A 16509-nucleotide genomic window follows, 5' to 3' on the forward strand; every position below is an offset into this window, starting at 1 on the left:
TAGAGCGTCCACAGCTATCGCCAGAGGGTCTCTTGACCTGGCGCAATATCTTTCTAGCTTTTTGTTTAGGCGGGACGCCATCATGTCCACCTGTGGCCTTTCCCAACGGTTTACAATCAGTTGGAAGACTTCTGCATGAAGTCCCCACTCTCCCGGGTGGAGGTCGTGCCAGCTGAGGAAGTCTGCTTCCCAGTTGTCCACTCCCGGAATGAACACTGCTGACAGTGCTAACACATGATTTTCCGCCCATCGGAGAATCCTTGTAGCTTCTGCCATCGCCGTCCTGCTTCTTGTGCCGCCCTGTCGGTTTACATGGGCGACTGCCGTGATGTTGTCTGACTGGATCAGTACCGGCTGGTTTTGAAGCAGGGGTTTTGCCTGACGTAGGGCATTGAAAATGGCCCTCAGTTCCAGAATATTTATGTGTAGGGAAGTCTCCTGACTTGACCATAGTCCTTGGAAGTTTCTTCCCTGTGTGACTGCCCCCCAGCCTCGAAGGCTGGCATCCGTGGTCACCAGGACCCAGTTTTGTATGCCGAATCTGCGGCCCTCTTGAAGATGAGCACTTTGCAGCCACCACAGCAGAGACACCCTGGTCCTTGGAGACAGGGTTATCAGCCGATGCATCTGAAGATGCGATCCGGACCACTTGTCCAACAGGTCCCACTGAAAAGTTCTTGCATGGTACCTGCCAAATGGAATTGCTTCGTAGGAAGCTACCATTTTTCCCAGGACTCGCGTGCAGTGATGCACCGACACCTGTTTTGGTTTTAGGAGGCCTCTGACTAGAGATGACAGCTCCTTGGCCTTCTCCTCCGGGAGAAACACTTTTTTCTGTTCTGTGTCCAGAACCATCCCCAGGAACAGTAGACGTGTCGTAGGGACCAGCTGTGAATCCAACCCTGCTGTTGTAGCACCTCCCGAGATAGTGCTACCCCGACCAACAACTGCTCCCTGGACCTCGCCTTTATCAGGAGATCGTCCAAGTACGGGATAATTAAAACTCCCTTTTTTCGAAGGAGTATCATCATTTCGGCCATTACCTTGGTAAATACCCACGGAGCCGTGGATAGACCAAACGGCAACGTCTGGAATTGGTAATGACAATCCTGTACCACAAATCTGAGGTACTCCTGGTGAGGATGGTAAATGGGGACATGCAGGTAAGCATCCTTGATGTCCAGTGATACCATGTAATCCCCCTTGTCCAGGCTTGCAATAACCGCCCTGAGCGATTCCATCTTGAACTTGATTTTTTTTTATATATGTGTTCAAGGATTTCAAATTTAAAATGGGTCTCACCGAACCGTCCGGTTTCGGTACCACAAACATTGTGGAATAGTAACCCCGTCCTTGTTGAAGGAGGGGCACCTTGACTATCACCTGCTGGGAATACAGCTTGTGAATTGCCTCTAGCACTGCCTCTCTGCCTGAGGGAGTTGTTGGCAAGGCAGATTTGAGGAAACGGCGGGGGGGAGACGTCTCGAATTCCAGCTTGTACCCCTGAGATACTACTTGAAGGATCCAGGGATCCACCCGTGAGCGAGCCCACTGATTGCTGAAGTTTTTGAGACGGGCCCCCACCGTAACCTGGCTCCGCCTGTGGAGCCCCAGCGTCATGCGGCGGATTTGCAGGAACCGGGGGAGGACTTTTGCTCCTGGGAACTGGCTGTATGCTGCAGCTTTTTCCCTCTCCCTCTGGGCAGAAAGGACGCGCCTTTAACCCGCTTGCCCTTATGGGGCCGAAAGGACTGTACCTGATAATACGGTGCTTTCTTTGGTTGTGAGGGAACATGGGGTAAAAATGCTGACTTCCCAGCTGTTGCTGTGGAAACGAGGTCCGAGAGACCATCCCCGAACAACTCCTCACCCTTATAAGGCAAAACTTCCATGTGCCTTTTAGAATCTGCATCACCCGTCCACTTCCGAGTCCATAACCCTCTCCTGGCAGAAATGGACATTGCACTTATTTTAGATGCCAGCCGGCAAATATCCCTCTGTGCATCTCTCATGTATAAGACTGCGTCTTTAATATGCTCTACGGTTAGCAATATAGTGTCCCTGTCTAGGGTATCAATATTTTCCGACAGGGAATCTGACCACGCAGCTGCAGCACTGCACATCCATGCTGAAGCAATAGCTGGTCTCACTATAATACCTGTGTGTGTATATACAGACTTCAGGATAGCCTCCTGCTTCCTATCAGCAGGCTCCTTTAGGGCGGCCGTATCCGGAGACGGTAGTGCCACCTTCTTTGACAAGCGTGTGAGCGCTTTATCCACCCTAGGGGATGTTTCCCAACGTGACCTATCCTCTGGCGGGAAAGGATACGTCATTAGTAACCTTTTAGAAATTACCAGTTTCTTATCGGGGGAAGCCCACGCTTCTTCACACACTTCATTTAATTCCTCAGATGGAGGAAAAAATAAGAATTTACTTACCGATAATTCTATTTCTCGTAGTCCGTAGTGGATGCTGGGACTTCCGTAAGGACCATGGGGAATAGCGGCTCCGCAGGAGACTGGGCACAAAAGTAAAAGCTTTAGACTAGCTGGTGTGCACTGGCTCCTCCCCCTATGACCCTCCTCCAAGCCTCAGTTAGGATACTGTGCCCGGACGAGCGTACATAATAAGGAAGGATTTTGAATCCCGGGTAAGACTCATACCAGCCACACCAATCACACTGTACAACCTGTGATCTGAACCCAGTTAACAGTATGATAAACGTAGGAGCCTCTGAAAAGATGGCTCACAACAATAAACAACCCGATTTTTTTGTAACAATAACTATATACAAGTATTGCAGACAATCCGCACTTGGGATGGGCGCCCAGCATCCACTACGGACTACGAGAAATAGAATTATCGGTAAGTAAATTCTTATTTTCTCTGACGTCCTAGTGGATGCTGGGACTTCCGTAAGGACCATGGGGATTATACCAAAGCTCCCAAACGGGCGGGAGAGTGCGGATGACTCTGCAGCACCGAATGAGAGAACTCCAGGTCCTCCTCAGCCAGGGTATCGAATTTGTAAAATTTTGCAAACGTGTTTGCCCCTGACCAAGTAGCTGCTCGGCAAAGTTGTAAAGCCGAGACCCCTCGGGCAGCCGCCCAAGATGAGCCCACTTTCCTTGTGGAATGGGCTTTAACAGATTTTGGCTGTGGCAGTCCTGCCACAGAATGTGCAAGCTGAATTGTACTACAAATCCAACGAGCAATCGTCTGCTTAGAAGCAGGAGCACCCAGCTTGTTGGGTGCATACAGGATAAACAGCGAGTCAGATTTTCTGACTCCAGCCGTCCTGGAAACATATATTTTCAGGGCCCTGACTACGTCCAACAACTTGGAGTCCTCCAAGTCCCTAGTAGCCGCAGGCACCACAATAGGTTGGTTCATGTGAAACGCTGAAACCACCTTAGGGAGAAATTGAGGACGAGTCCTCAATTCTGCCCTGTCTGAATGAAAAATTAGGTAAGGGCTTTTATATGACAAAGCCGCCAATTCTGAGACACGCCTGGCTGACGCCAGAGCTAACAGCATGACCACCTTCCATGTGAGATATCTTAATTCCACAGTGGTGAGTGGTTCAAACCAATGTGATTTTAGGAACCCTAAAACTACATTGAGATCCCAAGGTGCCACTGGTGGCACAAAAGGAGGCTGTATATGCAGTACCCCCTTGACAAACGTCTGAACTTCGGGCACTGAAGCCAGTTCTTTCTGGAAGAAGATCGACAGGGCCGAAATCTGAACCTTAATGGATCCTAATTTTAGGCCCATAGACAGTCCTGCTTGCAGGAAATGCAGGAAACGACCCAGTTGAAATTCCTCTGTGGGGGCCTTCTTGGCCTCACACCAAGCAACATATTTCCGCCAAATGCGGTGATAATGTTTCGCGGTTACATCTTTCCTGGCTTTGATCAGGGTAGGGATGACTTCATCTGGAATGCCTTTTTCCATCAGGATCCGGCGTTCAACCGCCATGCCGTCAAACGCAGCCGCGGTAAGTCTTGGAACAGACAAGGTCCCTGCTGGAGCAGGTCCTTTCTTAGAGGTAGAGGCCACGGGTCCTCCGTGAGCATCTCTTGCAGTTCCGGGTACCAAGTTCTTCTTGGCCAATCCGGAGCCACGTGTATAGTTCTTACTCCTCTCCTTCTTATGATTCTCAGTACTTTGGGTATGAGAGGCAGAGGAGGGAACACATACACCGACTGGTACACCCACGGTGTTACCAGAGCGTCCACCGCTATTGCCTGAGGGTCCCTTGACCTGGCGCAATATCTGTCCAGTTTTTTGTTGAGACGGGACGCCATCATGTCCACCTTTGGTTTTTCCCAACGGTTTACAATCACTTGGAAGACTTCTGGGTGAAGTCCCCACTCCCCCGGGTGGAGGTCGTGTCTGCTGAGGAAGTCTGCTTCCCAGTTGTCCACTCCCGGAATGAACACTGCTGACAGTGCCACCACATGATTTTCCGCCCAGCGGAGAATCCTTGCAGCTTCTGCCGTTGCCCTCCTGCTTCTTGTGCCGCCCTGTCTGTTGACGTGGGCGACTGCCGTGATGTTGTCCGATTGGATCAATACCGACTGACCCTGAAGCAGAGGCCTTGCTTGACTTAGGGCATTGTAAATGGCCCTTAGTTCCAGAATATTTATGTGAAGAGACGTTTCCATGCTTGACCACAAGCCCTGGAAATTTCTTCCCTGTGTGACTGCTCCCCAGCCTCTCAGGCTGGCATCCGTGGTCACCAGCATCCAATCATGAATGCCGAATCTGCGGCCCTCTAGAAGATGAGCACTCTGTAACCACCACAGGAGAGACACCCTTGTCCTTGGAGATAGGGTTATCCGCTGATGCATCTGAAGATGCGATCCGGACCATTTGTCCAGCAGATCCCACTGAAAAGTTCTTGCATGGAATCTTCCGAATGGAATTGCTTCGTAAGAAGCCACCATTTTTCCCAGGACTCTCGTGCATTGATGCACTGACACTTGGCCTGGTTTTAGGAGGTTCCTGACTAGCTCGGATAACTCCCTGGCCTTCTCCTCCGGGAGAAACACCTTTTTCTGGACTGTGTCCAGAATCATCCCCAGGAACAGTAGACGTGTTGTTGGAATCAGCTGTGATTTTGGGATATTTAGAATCCACCCGTGCTGACGTAGCACTACCTGAGACAGTGCTACTCCGAACTCTAACTGTTTCCTGGATCTTGCCCTTATCAGGAGATCGTCCAAGTAAGGGATAATTAAGACGCCTTTTCTTCGAAGAAGAATCATCATTTCGGCCATTACCTTGGTAAAGACCCGGGGTGCCGTGGACAATCCAAACGGCAGCGTCTGAAACTGATAATGACAGTTTTGAACCACAAACCTGAGGTACCCCTGGTGAGAAGGGAAGATTGGGACATGGAGATAAGCATCTTTGATGTCCAGAGATACCATATAGTCCCCTTCTCCAGGTTCGCCCTTGATTATCACCTGCTGGGAATACAGCTTGTGAATGGCTTCCAATACTGCCTCCCTGTCGGAGGGAGACGTTGGAAGAGCAGACTTCAGGAATCGGCGAGGGGGAGACGTCTCGAATTCCAATTTGTACCCCTGTGATACTACCTGCAGGATCCAGGGGTCCACTTGCGAGTGAGCCCACTGCGCGTTGAAATTTTTGAGATGGGCCCCCACCGTGCCTGAGTCCGCTTGTAAAGCCCCAGCGTCATGCTGAAGACTTGGCAGAAGCGGGGGAGGGCTTCTGCTCCTGGGAAGAGGCTGCCTGGTGCAGTCTTTTTCCCCTTCCTCTGCCCCGGGGCAGAAATGAGTGGCCTTTTGCCCGCTTGTTCTTATAGAAACGAAAGGACTGAGTTTGAAAAGACGGTGTCTTTTTCTGCTGAGAGGTGACCTGGGGTAAAAAAGGTGGACTTTCCAGCCGTTGCCGTGGCCACCAGGTCTGATAGACCGACCCCAAATAACTCCTCCCCTTTATACGGCAATACTTCCATATGTCGTTTGGAATCTGCATCACCTGACCACTGTCGCGTCCATAACGCCCTTCTGGCAGAAATGGACATCGCACTCACTCTTGATGCCAGGGTGCAAATATCCCTCTGTGCATCTCGCATATATAGTAATGCATCCTTTAAATGCTCTATAGTTAATAAAATACTGTCCCTATCCAGGGTATCAATATTTTCAGTCAGGGAATCCGACCAAGCCACTCCAGCACTGCACATCCAGGCTGAGGCGATTGCTGGTCGCAGTATAACACCAGTATGTGTGTATATAGCTTTTAGGATATTTTCCAGCCTTCTATCAGCTGGTTCCTTGAGGGCGGCTGTATCAGGAGACGGTAACGCCACTTGTTTTGATATGCGTGTGAGCGCCTTATCTACCCTAGGGGGTGTTTCCCAACGTGCCCTAACCTCTGGCGGGAAAGGGTATAGTGCCAATAATTTGTTAGAAATCAGCAGTTTTTTATCGGGGGAAACCCACGCTTTATCACACACCTCATTTAATTCCTCTGATTCAGGAAAAACTACTGGTAGTTTTTTTCACACCCCACATAATACCCTTTTTTGTGGTACTTGTAGTGTCAGAAATGTTCAATGCCTCCTTCATTGCCGTGATCATGTAACGTGTGGCCCTACTGGACATTACGTTTGTCTCCTCACCGTCGACACTGGATTCAGTATCCGTGTCTGGGTCTGTGTCGACCATCTGAGGTAACGGGCGTTTTAGCGCCCCTGACGGTGTCTGAGACGCCTGAACAGGCACTAACTGATTTGCCGGCTGTCTCATGTCGTCAACAGTTTTTTGCAAAGTGCTGACATTGTCACGTAATTCTTTAAATACGACCATCCAGTCAGGTGTCGACTCCCTAGGGGGTGACATCACTAACACAGGCAATTGCTCTGCTTCCACATCATTTTCCTCCTTATACATGTCGACACAATCGTACCGACACCCAGCACACACACAGGGAATGCTCTGATAGAGGACAGGACCCCACTAGCCCTTTGGGGAGACAGAGGGAGAGTTTGCCAGCACACACCAGAGCGCTATATATATATACAGGGATAACCTTATATAAGTGTTACTCCCTGTTATAGCTGCTGTATTTATATATTAGCTGCCAATAGTGCCCCCCCTCTCTGTTTTACCCTGTTTCTGTAGTGCAGGACTGCAGGGGAGAGTCAGGGAGCCGTCCTTCCAGCGGAGCTGTGAAAGAAAATGGCGCTTGTGTGCTGAGGAGAAAGGCTCCGCCCCCTTCACGGCGGCCTTTTCTCCCGCTTTTTTCAGGAAAACTGGCAGGGGTTAAATGCATCCATATAGCCCAGGAGCTATATGTGATGCATTTCTTTAGCCATATAAGGTTTTTACAGTGTTTTATTGCGTCTCAGGGCGCTCCCCCCCAGCGCCCTGCACCCTCAGTGACCGGAGTGTGAAGTGTGCTGAGAGCAATGGCGAACAGCTGCAGTGCTGTGCGCTACCTTATTTGAAGACAGGAACGTCTTCTGCCGCCGATTTCTCCGGACCTCTTCGCTCTTCTGGCTCTGTAAGGGGGCCGGCGGCGCGGCTCCGGGACCCATCCAGGCTGAACCTGTGATCGTCCCTCTGGAGCTAATGTCCAGTAGCCAAGAAGCCCAATCCACTCTGCACGCAGGTGAGTTAGCTTCTTCTCCCCTTAGTCCCACGATGCAGTGAGCCTGTTGCCAGCAGGACTCACTGAAAATAAAAAACCTATTTAAACTTTTACTTCTAAGCAGCTCAGGAGAGCCACCTAGCATGCACCCTTCTCGTTCGGGCACAAAAATCTAACTGGGGCTTGGAGGAGGGTCATAGGGGGAGGAGCCAGTGCACACCAGCTAGTCTAAAGCTTTTACTTTTGTGCCCAGTCTCCTGCGGAGCCGCTATTCCCCATGGTCCTTACGGAAGTCCCAGCATCCACTAGGACGTCAGAGAAACTACTGGTAGTTTTTTCTCTCCAAACATAATACCCTTTTTTGTGGTTCCTGGGGTAACATCAGAAATGTGCAACACATTTTTCATAGCCTCAATCATGTAACGTGTGGCCCTATTGGAAGTTACATTAGTCTCATCGTCGTCGACACTGGAGTCAGTATCCGTGTCGACATCTGAGGTAGCGGGCGTTTTAGAGCCCCTGATGGCTTTTGAGACGCCTGGGCAGGCACAGGCTGAGAAGCCGGCTGTCCCATATTCGGTATGTCGTCAAACCTTTTATGTAAGGAGTCGACACTGTCGCGTAATTCTTTCCACATAACCATCCACTCAGGTGTCGGCCCCGCAGGGGGTGACATCACATTTATCGGCATCTGCTCCGCCTCCACATAAGCCTCCTCATCAAACATGTCGACACAGCCGTACCGACACACCACACACACACACAGGGAATGCTCTGACAGAGGACAGGACCCCACAAAGCCCTTTGGGGAGACAGAGAGAGAGTATGCCAGCACACACCAGAGCGCTATATAACACAGGGATGAACACTATAACTGAGTGATTTTCCCTTATAGCTGCTTATATATATATACTGCTGCGCCTAAATTTAGTGCCCCCCCCCCCCTCTTTTTTACCCTTTGTAGTCTTGAAACTGCAGGGGAGAGCCTGGGAGCGATCCTTCCAGCGGAGCTGTGAGGGAAAAATGGCGCCAGTGTGCTGAGGGAGATAGCCCCGCCCCTTTTTCGGCTGACTTTCTCCCGCTTTTTTATGGATCCTGGCAGGGGTATTTCTCACATATATAGCCTCTGGGACTATATATTGTGATTATTTGCCAGCCAAGGTGTTAATATTGCTGCTCAGGGCGCGCCCCCCCCCCCCCCCCCCCCCCAGCACCCATCAGTGACCGGAGTGTGAGGTGTGCATGAGGAGCAATGGCACTGCAGCTGTGCGCTACCTTGTTGAAGACCGAAGTCTTCTGCCACCGATTTTCAGGACCATCTTCATGCTTCTGGCTCTGTAAGGGGGACGGCGGCGCGGCTCCGGGACCGGACGATCGAGGTCGGGCCCTGTGTTCGATCCCTCTGGAGCTAATGGTGTCCAGTAGCCTAAGAAGCCCAAGCTAGCTGCAAGCAGGTAGGTTCGCTTCTTCTCCCCTTAGTCCCTCGTAGCAGTGAGTCTGTTGCCAGCAGATCTCACTGAAAATAAAAAACCTAAAATATACTCAGGAGAGCCCCTAGTGTGCATCCAGCTCAGCCAGGCACAAGATTCTAACTGAGGTCTGGAGGAGGGTCATAGAGGGAGGAGCCAGTGCACACCAGTTAGACCAAAAGCTTTTTTAGTTGTTCCCAGTCTCCTGCGGAGCCGCTATTCCCCATGGTCCTTACGGAGTCCCAGCATCCACTTAGGACGTCAGAGAAATATATATATATACATATATACACTCCACTGTCTGGCGGCACTCCCTGGGCTAAAATAAATTCTCCACAACGTGTATTACATCAACGTTTCAAAGTTTTACTTTGTCTTCAGGATACTGAAGACAAAGTAAACTTTGAAACGTTGATGTAATACACGCTGTGGAGAATTTATTTCAGCCCAGGGAGTGCCGCCAGACAGTGGAGTGTACGTGGCTAAATGCATTAGCCGGGACGGGCACCGGGCGCAGCATAGCGGAGGTAACTGCGGAGTGCCGGCTGGAGGAGAATTGTATGTATGTATATATATATATTATACACATATATACACACACAGTACCAGTCAAAAGCTTGGACACACTTTCTCATTCATTTAAATGGGAAGGTGTGTCGCAACTTTTGACTGGTACTGTACATATACACACAGTGTATTCACAGCGCTTCACTTTTTCCACATTTTGTAATGTTACAGCCTTATTCCAAAATTGAATAAATTAATTTTTGCCCCTCAAAATTCTACACACGATACCGCATAATGACAACATGAAAATCTTTTTTTTTTTTTTTTATATTTATGCAAATTTATTAAAAATAAAAAATTTAGAAATCACATGCACATAAGCATTAACAGCCTTTGCTCAATACTTTGTTGATGCACCTTTGGCAGCAATTACAGCCTCAAGTCTTTTTGAATATGATGCCACAAGCTTGGCACACCTATCTTTGGGCAGTTTGGCCCATTCCTCTTTGCAGCACATCTCAAGCTCCATCATGTTGGATGGGAAGCGTCAGTGCACAGCCATTTTCAGATCTCTCCAGAGATGTTCAGTCGGATACAAGTCTGGGCTCTGGCTGGGCCACTCAAGGACATTCACAGAGTTGTCCTGAAGACACTCCTTTGATATCTTGGCTGTGTGTTTAGAACCGTCACCCAAGTCTGAGGTCAAGGGCGCTCTGGAACAGGTTTTCATCCAGGATGTCTCTGTACATTGCTGCATTCGTCTTCCAGTTCCTGCCACTCAAAAAACATCCCATGATGCTGCCACCACCATGTTTTACTGTAGGAATGGTATTGGCCTGGTGATGAGTGGTGCCTGGTTTCCTCCAAACATGACGCCTGGCATTCACACCAAAGAGTTCAATCTTTGTCTCATCAGACCAGAGAATTTTGTTTCTCATGGTCTGAGTGTCCTTCAGGTGCATTTTGGCAAACTCCAGGTGGGTGCCATGTGCTTTTTACTAAGGAGTACCTTCCGTCTTGTCATACAGGCCTGACTGGTGGATTGCTACAGAGATGGTTGTCCTTCTGGAAGTTTTTCCTCTCTCCACAGAGGAATGCTGTAGCTCTGACACGGTGACCATTGGGTTCTTGGTCACCTCCCTGACTAGGGCCCTTCTCCCCCGATCGCTCAGTTTAGACGGCCGGCCAGCTCTAGGAAGAGTCCTGGCGGTTCCGAACTTCTTCCATTTATCCAAACTTCTTCCGTTTACGGATGATGGAGGCCACTGTCTTAATTGGGACCTTCAAAGCAGAAGATACTTTTCTGTACAGTTCCTCAAATTTGTGCCTCGAGACAATCCTGTCTCGGAGGTCTACAGACAATTCCTTTGACTTCATGCTTGGTTTGTGCTCAGACATGCACTGTCAAGTGTGGGACCTTATATAGACAGGTGTGTGCCTTTCCAAATCATGTACAATCAACTGAATTTACGACAGGTGGACTCCAATTAAGCTGTAGGAACATCTCAAGGATGATCGGTGGAAACAGGATGCACCTGAGCTCAATTTTGAGCTTCATGGCAAAGGCTGTGAATACTTATGTACATGTGATTTCTTAATTTTTTTATTTTTAATAAACTTGCAAAAATCTAAAAAACACTTTTTTCACATTGTCATTATGTGTAGAATTTTGAGGGGAAAAATTAATTTATTCCATTTTTAAATGAAACTAACATAATACAATGTGGAAAAAGTGAAGCTGTTAATACTTTCCGGATGCAGTGTGTGTGTGTGTGTGTGTGTGTGTATATATATATATATATATATATATGTGAGAGAGAGAGAGAGAGAGAGAGAGAGAGAGAGTATATATATATATATATATATATGTGTGTGTGTGTGTGTATATATATATATATATACACACACACACACACACACACACATACATGTATAAACGTCTCGGTTATGCAGTTAGTTCCTCCAGTTTATTGATGCTGTCCACGGTTCCCCCTTTCTGTACATTATAAGTCTGTGTTATCTTATTATTTTATTTATTACCAGTTATTTATATTGCGCACACATATTCCGCAGCGCTGTACAGAGAATATTTGGCTATTCACATCAGTCCCTGCCCCAGTGGAGCTTACACTCTATATTCCCTATCACATGTACAGACACATTCACACTAGGGTTAATTTTTGTTGGGAGACAATTAACCTACCTGTACATCAGAATTAGAATCCGCTTTATTGGGCAGGTACACTTGCGTATACTAGGAATCTGATTTCCGTTTACAGTGCAGCAGCCGGGGGGCGGGGGGGGGGGAATGGGACGTATTTTTGGATTGTGGGGGGAAACCGGAGCACCTAGAGGGAACCCACGCAAGTACAGGGAGAATATACAAACTCCACACAGTTAGGGCCGTGGTGGGAATGGAACCCATGACCTCAGTGCTGTAAGGTAGTAATACTAACCACTACACCATCTGTGCTGTGGTGACTGGCCACACACCTAAGCATGGACCCTGACACAGCATTCCCCCGGTGGGCCCTCCATACCCCAGTCCAACATTAGGGAGGCCCATTACATTATATACTATAATGAGGAGCACGGGGAGAATGTACAAACTCCACACAGTTAGGGCCTTGGTGGGAACCAGTGCTGCGAGGCAGTAATGCTAACCATTACACCATCCGTGCTGCCCCTGCACTCGCCTCTTTGTATTATATACAGATGTGTCCTCCCTCATCCATCCCGGAAATGGGTCACACAGTATGTGCACCTGTGCGATTCTATGGGTCGCGGATGCAGTGTGTGGGGAAACTATTTGCGGACAATGACCCGCGACTAGCAGCAGAGATGAGCAGGGACGTGTTCACACTAGGCTGTTTTAGCCCAAATTTAAAAAGCAGAATATGACCTGCCCCTTTAACAGCGCTGCGTGAACAGATGCTGTGACGCCGACAGCTGGGGCACACCCCGTTAGTGACATCGAGGGCGCCAGACTGCTCCAATAGGAACGCTCTATATTAAATTCACTTCACAAACACTTGCACATATTTTCAGGCAGAGCTATAAAGAGAAAACATATACAGATGTGCCGACACCAGCAATCCCGCCACTGATCAGACGCCGGTACTCACTGACGCTGCTCCGTCTCTGGCGGGATGGGCTTATCCAATCATATTCTGCCAACACTTAGTGTATAAACTGATTTCAGCCAACTAGTCCAAAGTGGACGGTACTGAGGACACGACACAGTGATGGACGCAGAGGACTGTACACGCCTAGCCGACGTGGGCTTTCTACAACTCACGCTCAGTGTCATGTATCCCCTTACAAGGGGCTTCACCCCTCGGGAAGGACAAGTTACCAGATTGCTGCCACTGGCCGGGAGTGCCGTACCTGGGAGGGAATCACACTAACGCTGAGGTGTGTAACCAGGGAAGGAAGCCCCTGATAGGGGCAGCTGGGCATTTGTACACAACTTCCTGGTAAGCTAAGGTAGTTTGTGGTAAACAGGGGAGGTATTTCCAACTTGCCTCAATACGCCATGTAGCAGGAGATGTATGGCGTTAGTCAGTCGGCAACTCTGCTAATTTCAGGCGTCTTTTTTGCCACAATGCTACTTATTCACATCGCTGTGTGACTAGACCCAAACGCAGATTCTGCTGATTATAATGATGTGCTGCATGCCTATATTCTGTGTGTGACTGCGCCTGTATCTGCATACGATGTGCTACATTACTGTGATTTCCAGGAAACCAGCCGCTGACACTACAGCATAGCATTTCATATGCAGATACAGTCGTAGTCATACACGGAACATAGGCATGCCGCATATCCTATTACTCAGCAGAATCTGCTGTTTTGCGTCCTATTCACATAGCAATCCAAGTTAGGAACATTTAATTTCAAAAAGTCGCACATAAAGATGCTCAGCGCTATGGAGTCACGCCACGACATGGCACTACCGAGTCACACCACGACATGGCGCTACCGAGTCATACCACGACATGGCGCTACCGAGTCACACCACGACATGGCGCTACCGAGTCATACCACGACATGGCGCTACCGAGTCACACCCCAACATGGCGCTACCGAGTCACACCACGATATGGCGCTACCGAGTCATACCACGACATGGCGCTACCGAGTCATACCACGACATGGCGCTACCGAGTCATACCACGACATGGCGCTACAGAGTCATACCACGACATGGCGCAACTAGAGGGGCTGTTTAAAACGACTGCAGCAAGGATGTAGGAGGACACATCTGTATCTAGGTCATAGTATACAACAGCGGTATTACTACAGGTGCGCAATAAGCCAACAACGGTGTATGTAGTACAAACACTTACTCGTGGTGATGAGGATCCTGTGAGAAGTGAGGAAGCCTGTCGTTACCGCTTACCCCAGGACTGCCGATCTGTAGAGAGAAACACAGAGGTCAGTACAACAACCCCACGTTATACAGCCACGTGGCTCTGTGGTGAGAAATGCAGCAAAGTGTATTAATCCCATCATATGTCACCCTGGAATAATATCGGTATTGGCCTCTGTGAGAAGGGACCCTTGTGAAGTGGAAGCACTGTATTATATCATTAAGCAGCTTTTTATTTCACAATGCTCCTTGTAGAGAAGGTCTGATTGCTTAGATCACCCTTTTTAGGAAGGGAAAAAATCTGGTTTAAAAAAAGTAAAACAGAGAACCCAGCAGTCGTTTCAATTGTCATACACATATACAGCCATTAGAACATACTAATGACACGTACACAGTTCCACATCTCCCTTATTCCCCAGTCCAGGTGACGGAAGATACAGAAGCACCCTCACTGAGGCGTGTGGGCCCTTGTGACGTCAGACTGTCCCGGAGAACTTCATCCTCTACAGAAAAGCAGAAACGGCCTCATCAGGGGAAAACATCTCCTTCCTCAGCCGTACTCATAACCGCTCTACAATTGCTATGTGGCGTTATTTGTTCAGCTTGTTGGTTTGTGGAGTAATTCCTGCTGTGTATAAATAGCTGTACAACCAAGATCCCTGTTTGTATAAATGGGATGGGAAACAGCTTAGTAAACGTAATGGTGTAGGGAAGCAGTTTCCCACATAACGGTAATAACTGGGCGATTTGCTTTAAAACCGTATTATCAAAAGTGAAAAAAAAAGACAGAACTGAGGAGGGGTTATATAACCTTAATGGTTACCATATTATTAGCATAATTCCCCCAATATATATGGTCAGTAACAGTGAGTACGTCACTTTATATGCTCTTAAACAACGTAAGGTGAGAAATAATAATAAAGCTATTCAGATGCGGAAAATAAGAATTTACTTACCGATAATTCTATTTCTCGGAGTCCGTAGTGGATGCTGGGGTTCCTGAAAGGACCATGGGGAATAGCGGCTCCGCAGGAGACAGGGCACAAAAAGTAAAGCTTTTACAGGTCAGGTGGTGTGCACTGGCTCCTCCCCCTATGACCCTCCTCCAGACTCCAGTTAGGTACTGTGCCCGGACGAGCGTACACAATAAGGGAGGATTTTGAATCCCGGGTAAGACTCATACCAGCCACACCAATCACACCGTACAACTTGTGATCTAAACCCAGTTAACAGTATGATAACAGAGGAGCCTCTGAAAGATGGCTCCCTAAACAAAATAACCCGAAATAGTTAACAATAACTATGTACAAGTCTTGCAGATAATCCGCACTTGGGATGGGCGCCCAGCATCCACTACGGACTCCGAGAAATAGAATTATCGGTAAGTAAATTCTTATTTTCTCTATCGTCCTAAGTGGATGCTGGGGTTCCTGAAAGGACCATGGGGATTATACCAAAGCTCCCAAACGGGCGGGAGAGTGCGGATGACTCTGCAGCACCGAATGAGAGAACTCCAGGTCCTCTTTTGCCAGGGTATCAAATTTGTAAAATTTTACAAACGTGTTCTCCCCTGACCACGTAGCTGCTCGGCAGAGTTGTAATGCCGAGACCCCTCGGGCAGCCGCCCAGGATGAGCCCACCTTCCTTGTGGAATGGGCCTTAACAGAATTAGGCTGTGGTAGGCCTGCCACAGAATGTGCAAGTTGAATCGTGTTACAAATCCAACGAGCAATCGACTGCTTAGAAGCAGGTGCACCCAACTTGTTGGGTGCATACAGTATAAACAGCGAGTCAGATTTTCTGACTCCAGCCGTCCTTGAAATGTATATCTTTAAAGCTCTGACAACGTCCAACAACTTGGAGTCTTCCAAGTCGTTTGTAGCCGCAGGCACTACAATAGGCTGGTTCAGGTGAAACGCTGACACCACCTTCGGGAGAAAATGCGGACGCGTCCGCAGCTCTGCCCTATCTGAATGGAAACTTAATTAAGGACTTTTATAAGATAAAGCCGCCAGTTCTGATACTCTCCTGGCCGAAGCCAGGGCCAGTAACATAGTCACTTTCCATGTGAGATATTTCAAATCCACCTTCTTAAGTGGTTCAAACCAATGGGATTTGAGGAAATCTAAAACTACATTTAGATCCCACGGTGCCACCGGAGGCACCACAGGAGGCTGTATATGCAGTACTCCTTTGACAAAAGTCTGGACCTCAGGAACTGAGGCCAATTCTTTTTGGAAGAATATAGACAGGGCCGAAATTTGAACCTTAATAGATCCCAATTTGAGACCCATAGACAATCCTGATTGCAGGAAATGTAGGAAACGACCCAGTTGAAATTCCTTCGTCGGAGCATTCCGACCCTCGCACCATGCCACATATTTCCGCCAAATGCGGTGATAATGCTTTGCGGTGACTTCTTTCCTTGCCTCAATCAAGGTAGGAATGACTTCTTCAGGAATGCCTTTTTCTTTTAGAATCTGGCGTTCAACCGCCATGCCGTCAAACGCAGCCACGGTAAGTCTTGAA

The 16509-nt window shown here is 48.5% G+C and overlaps 1 protein-coding gene across 4 annotated transcripts in view; it reads right to left on the reverse strand.

Moving 5' to 3' along the window:
* GPATCH2 (G-patch domain containing 2) overlaps nt 1-16509 on the reverse strand; it is a 291695-nt gene that overhangs the window by 101381 nt on the left and 173805 nt on the right. For all 4 annotated transcript variants that reach the window (XM_063919113.1, XM_063919114.1, XM_063919116.1 and 1 more), the window contains exon 6: nt 13958-14025. In XM_063919113.1, the coding sequence (XP_063775183.1) occupies nt 13958-14025 (68 nt within the window). The remainder of the gene's footprint in view (nt 1-13957; nt 14026-16509) is intronic.

Source organism: Pseudophryne corroboree, chromosome 4, assembly GCF_028390025.1.
Source record: "Pseudophryne corroboree isolate aPseCor3 chromosome 4, aPseCor3.hap2, whole genome shotgun sequence".
Lineage (NCBI taxonomy): Eukaryota > Metazoa > Chordata > Amphibia > Anura > Myobatrachidae > Pseudophryne > Pseudophryne corroboree.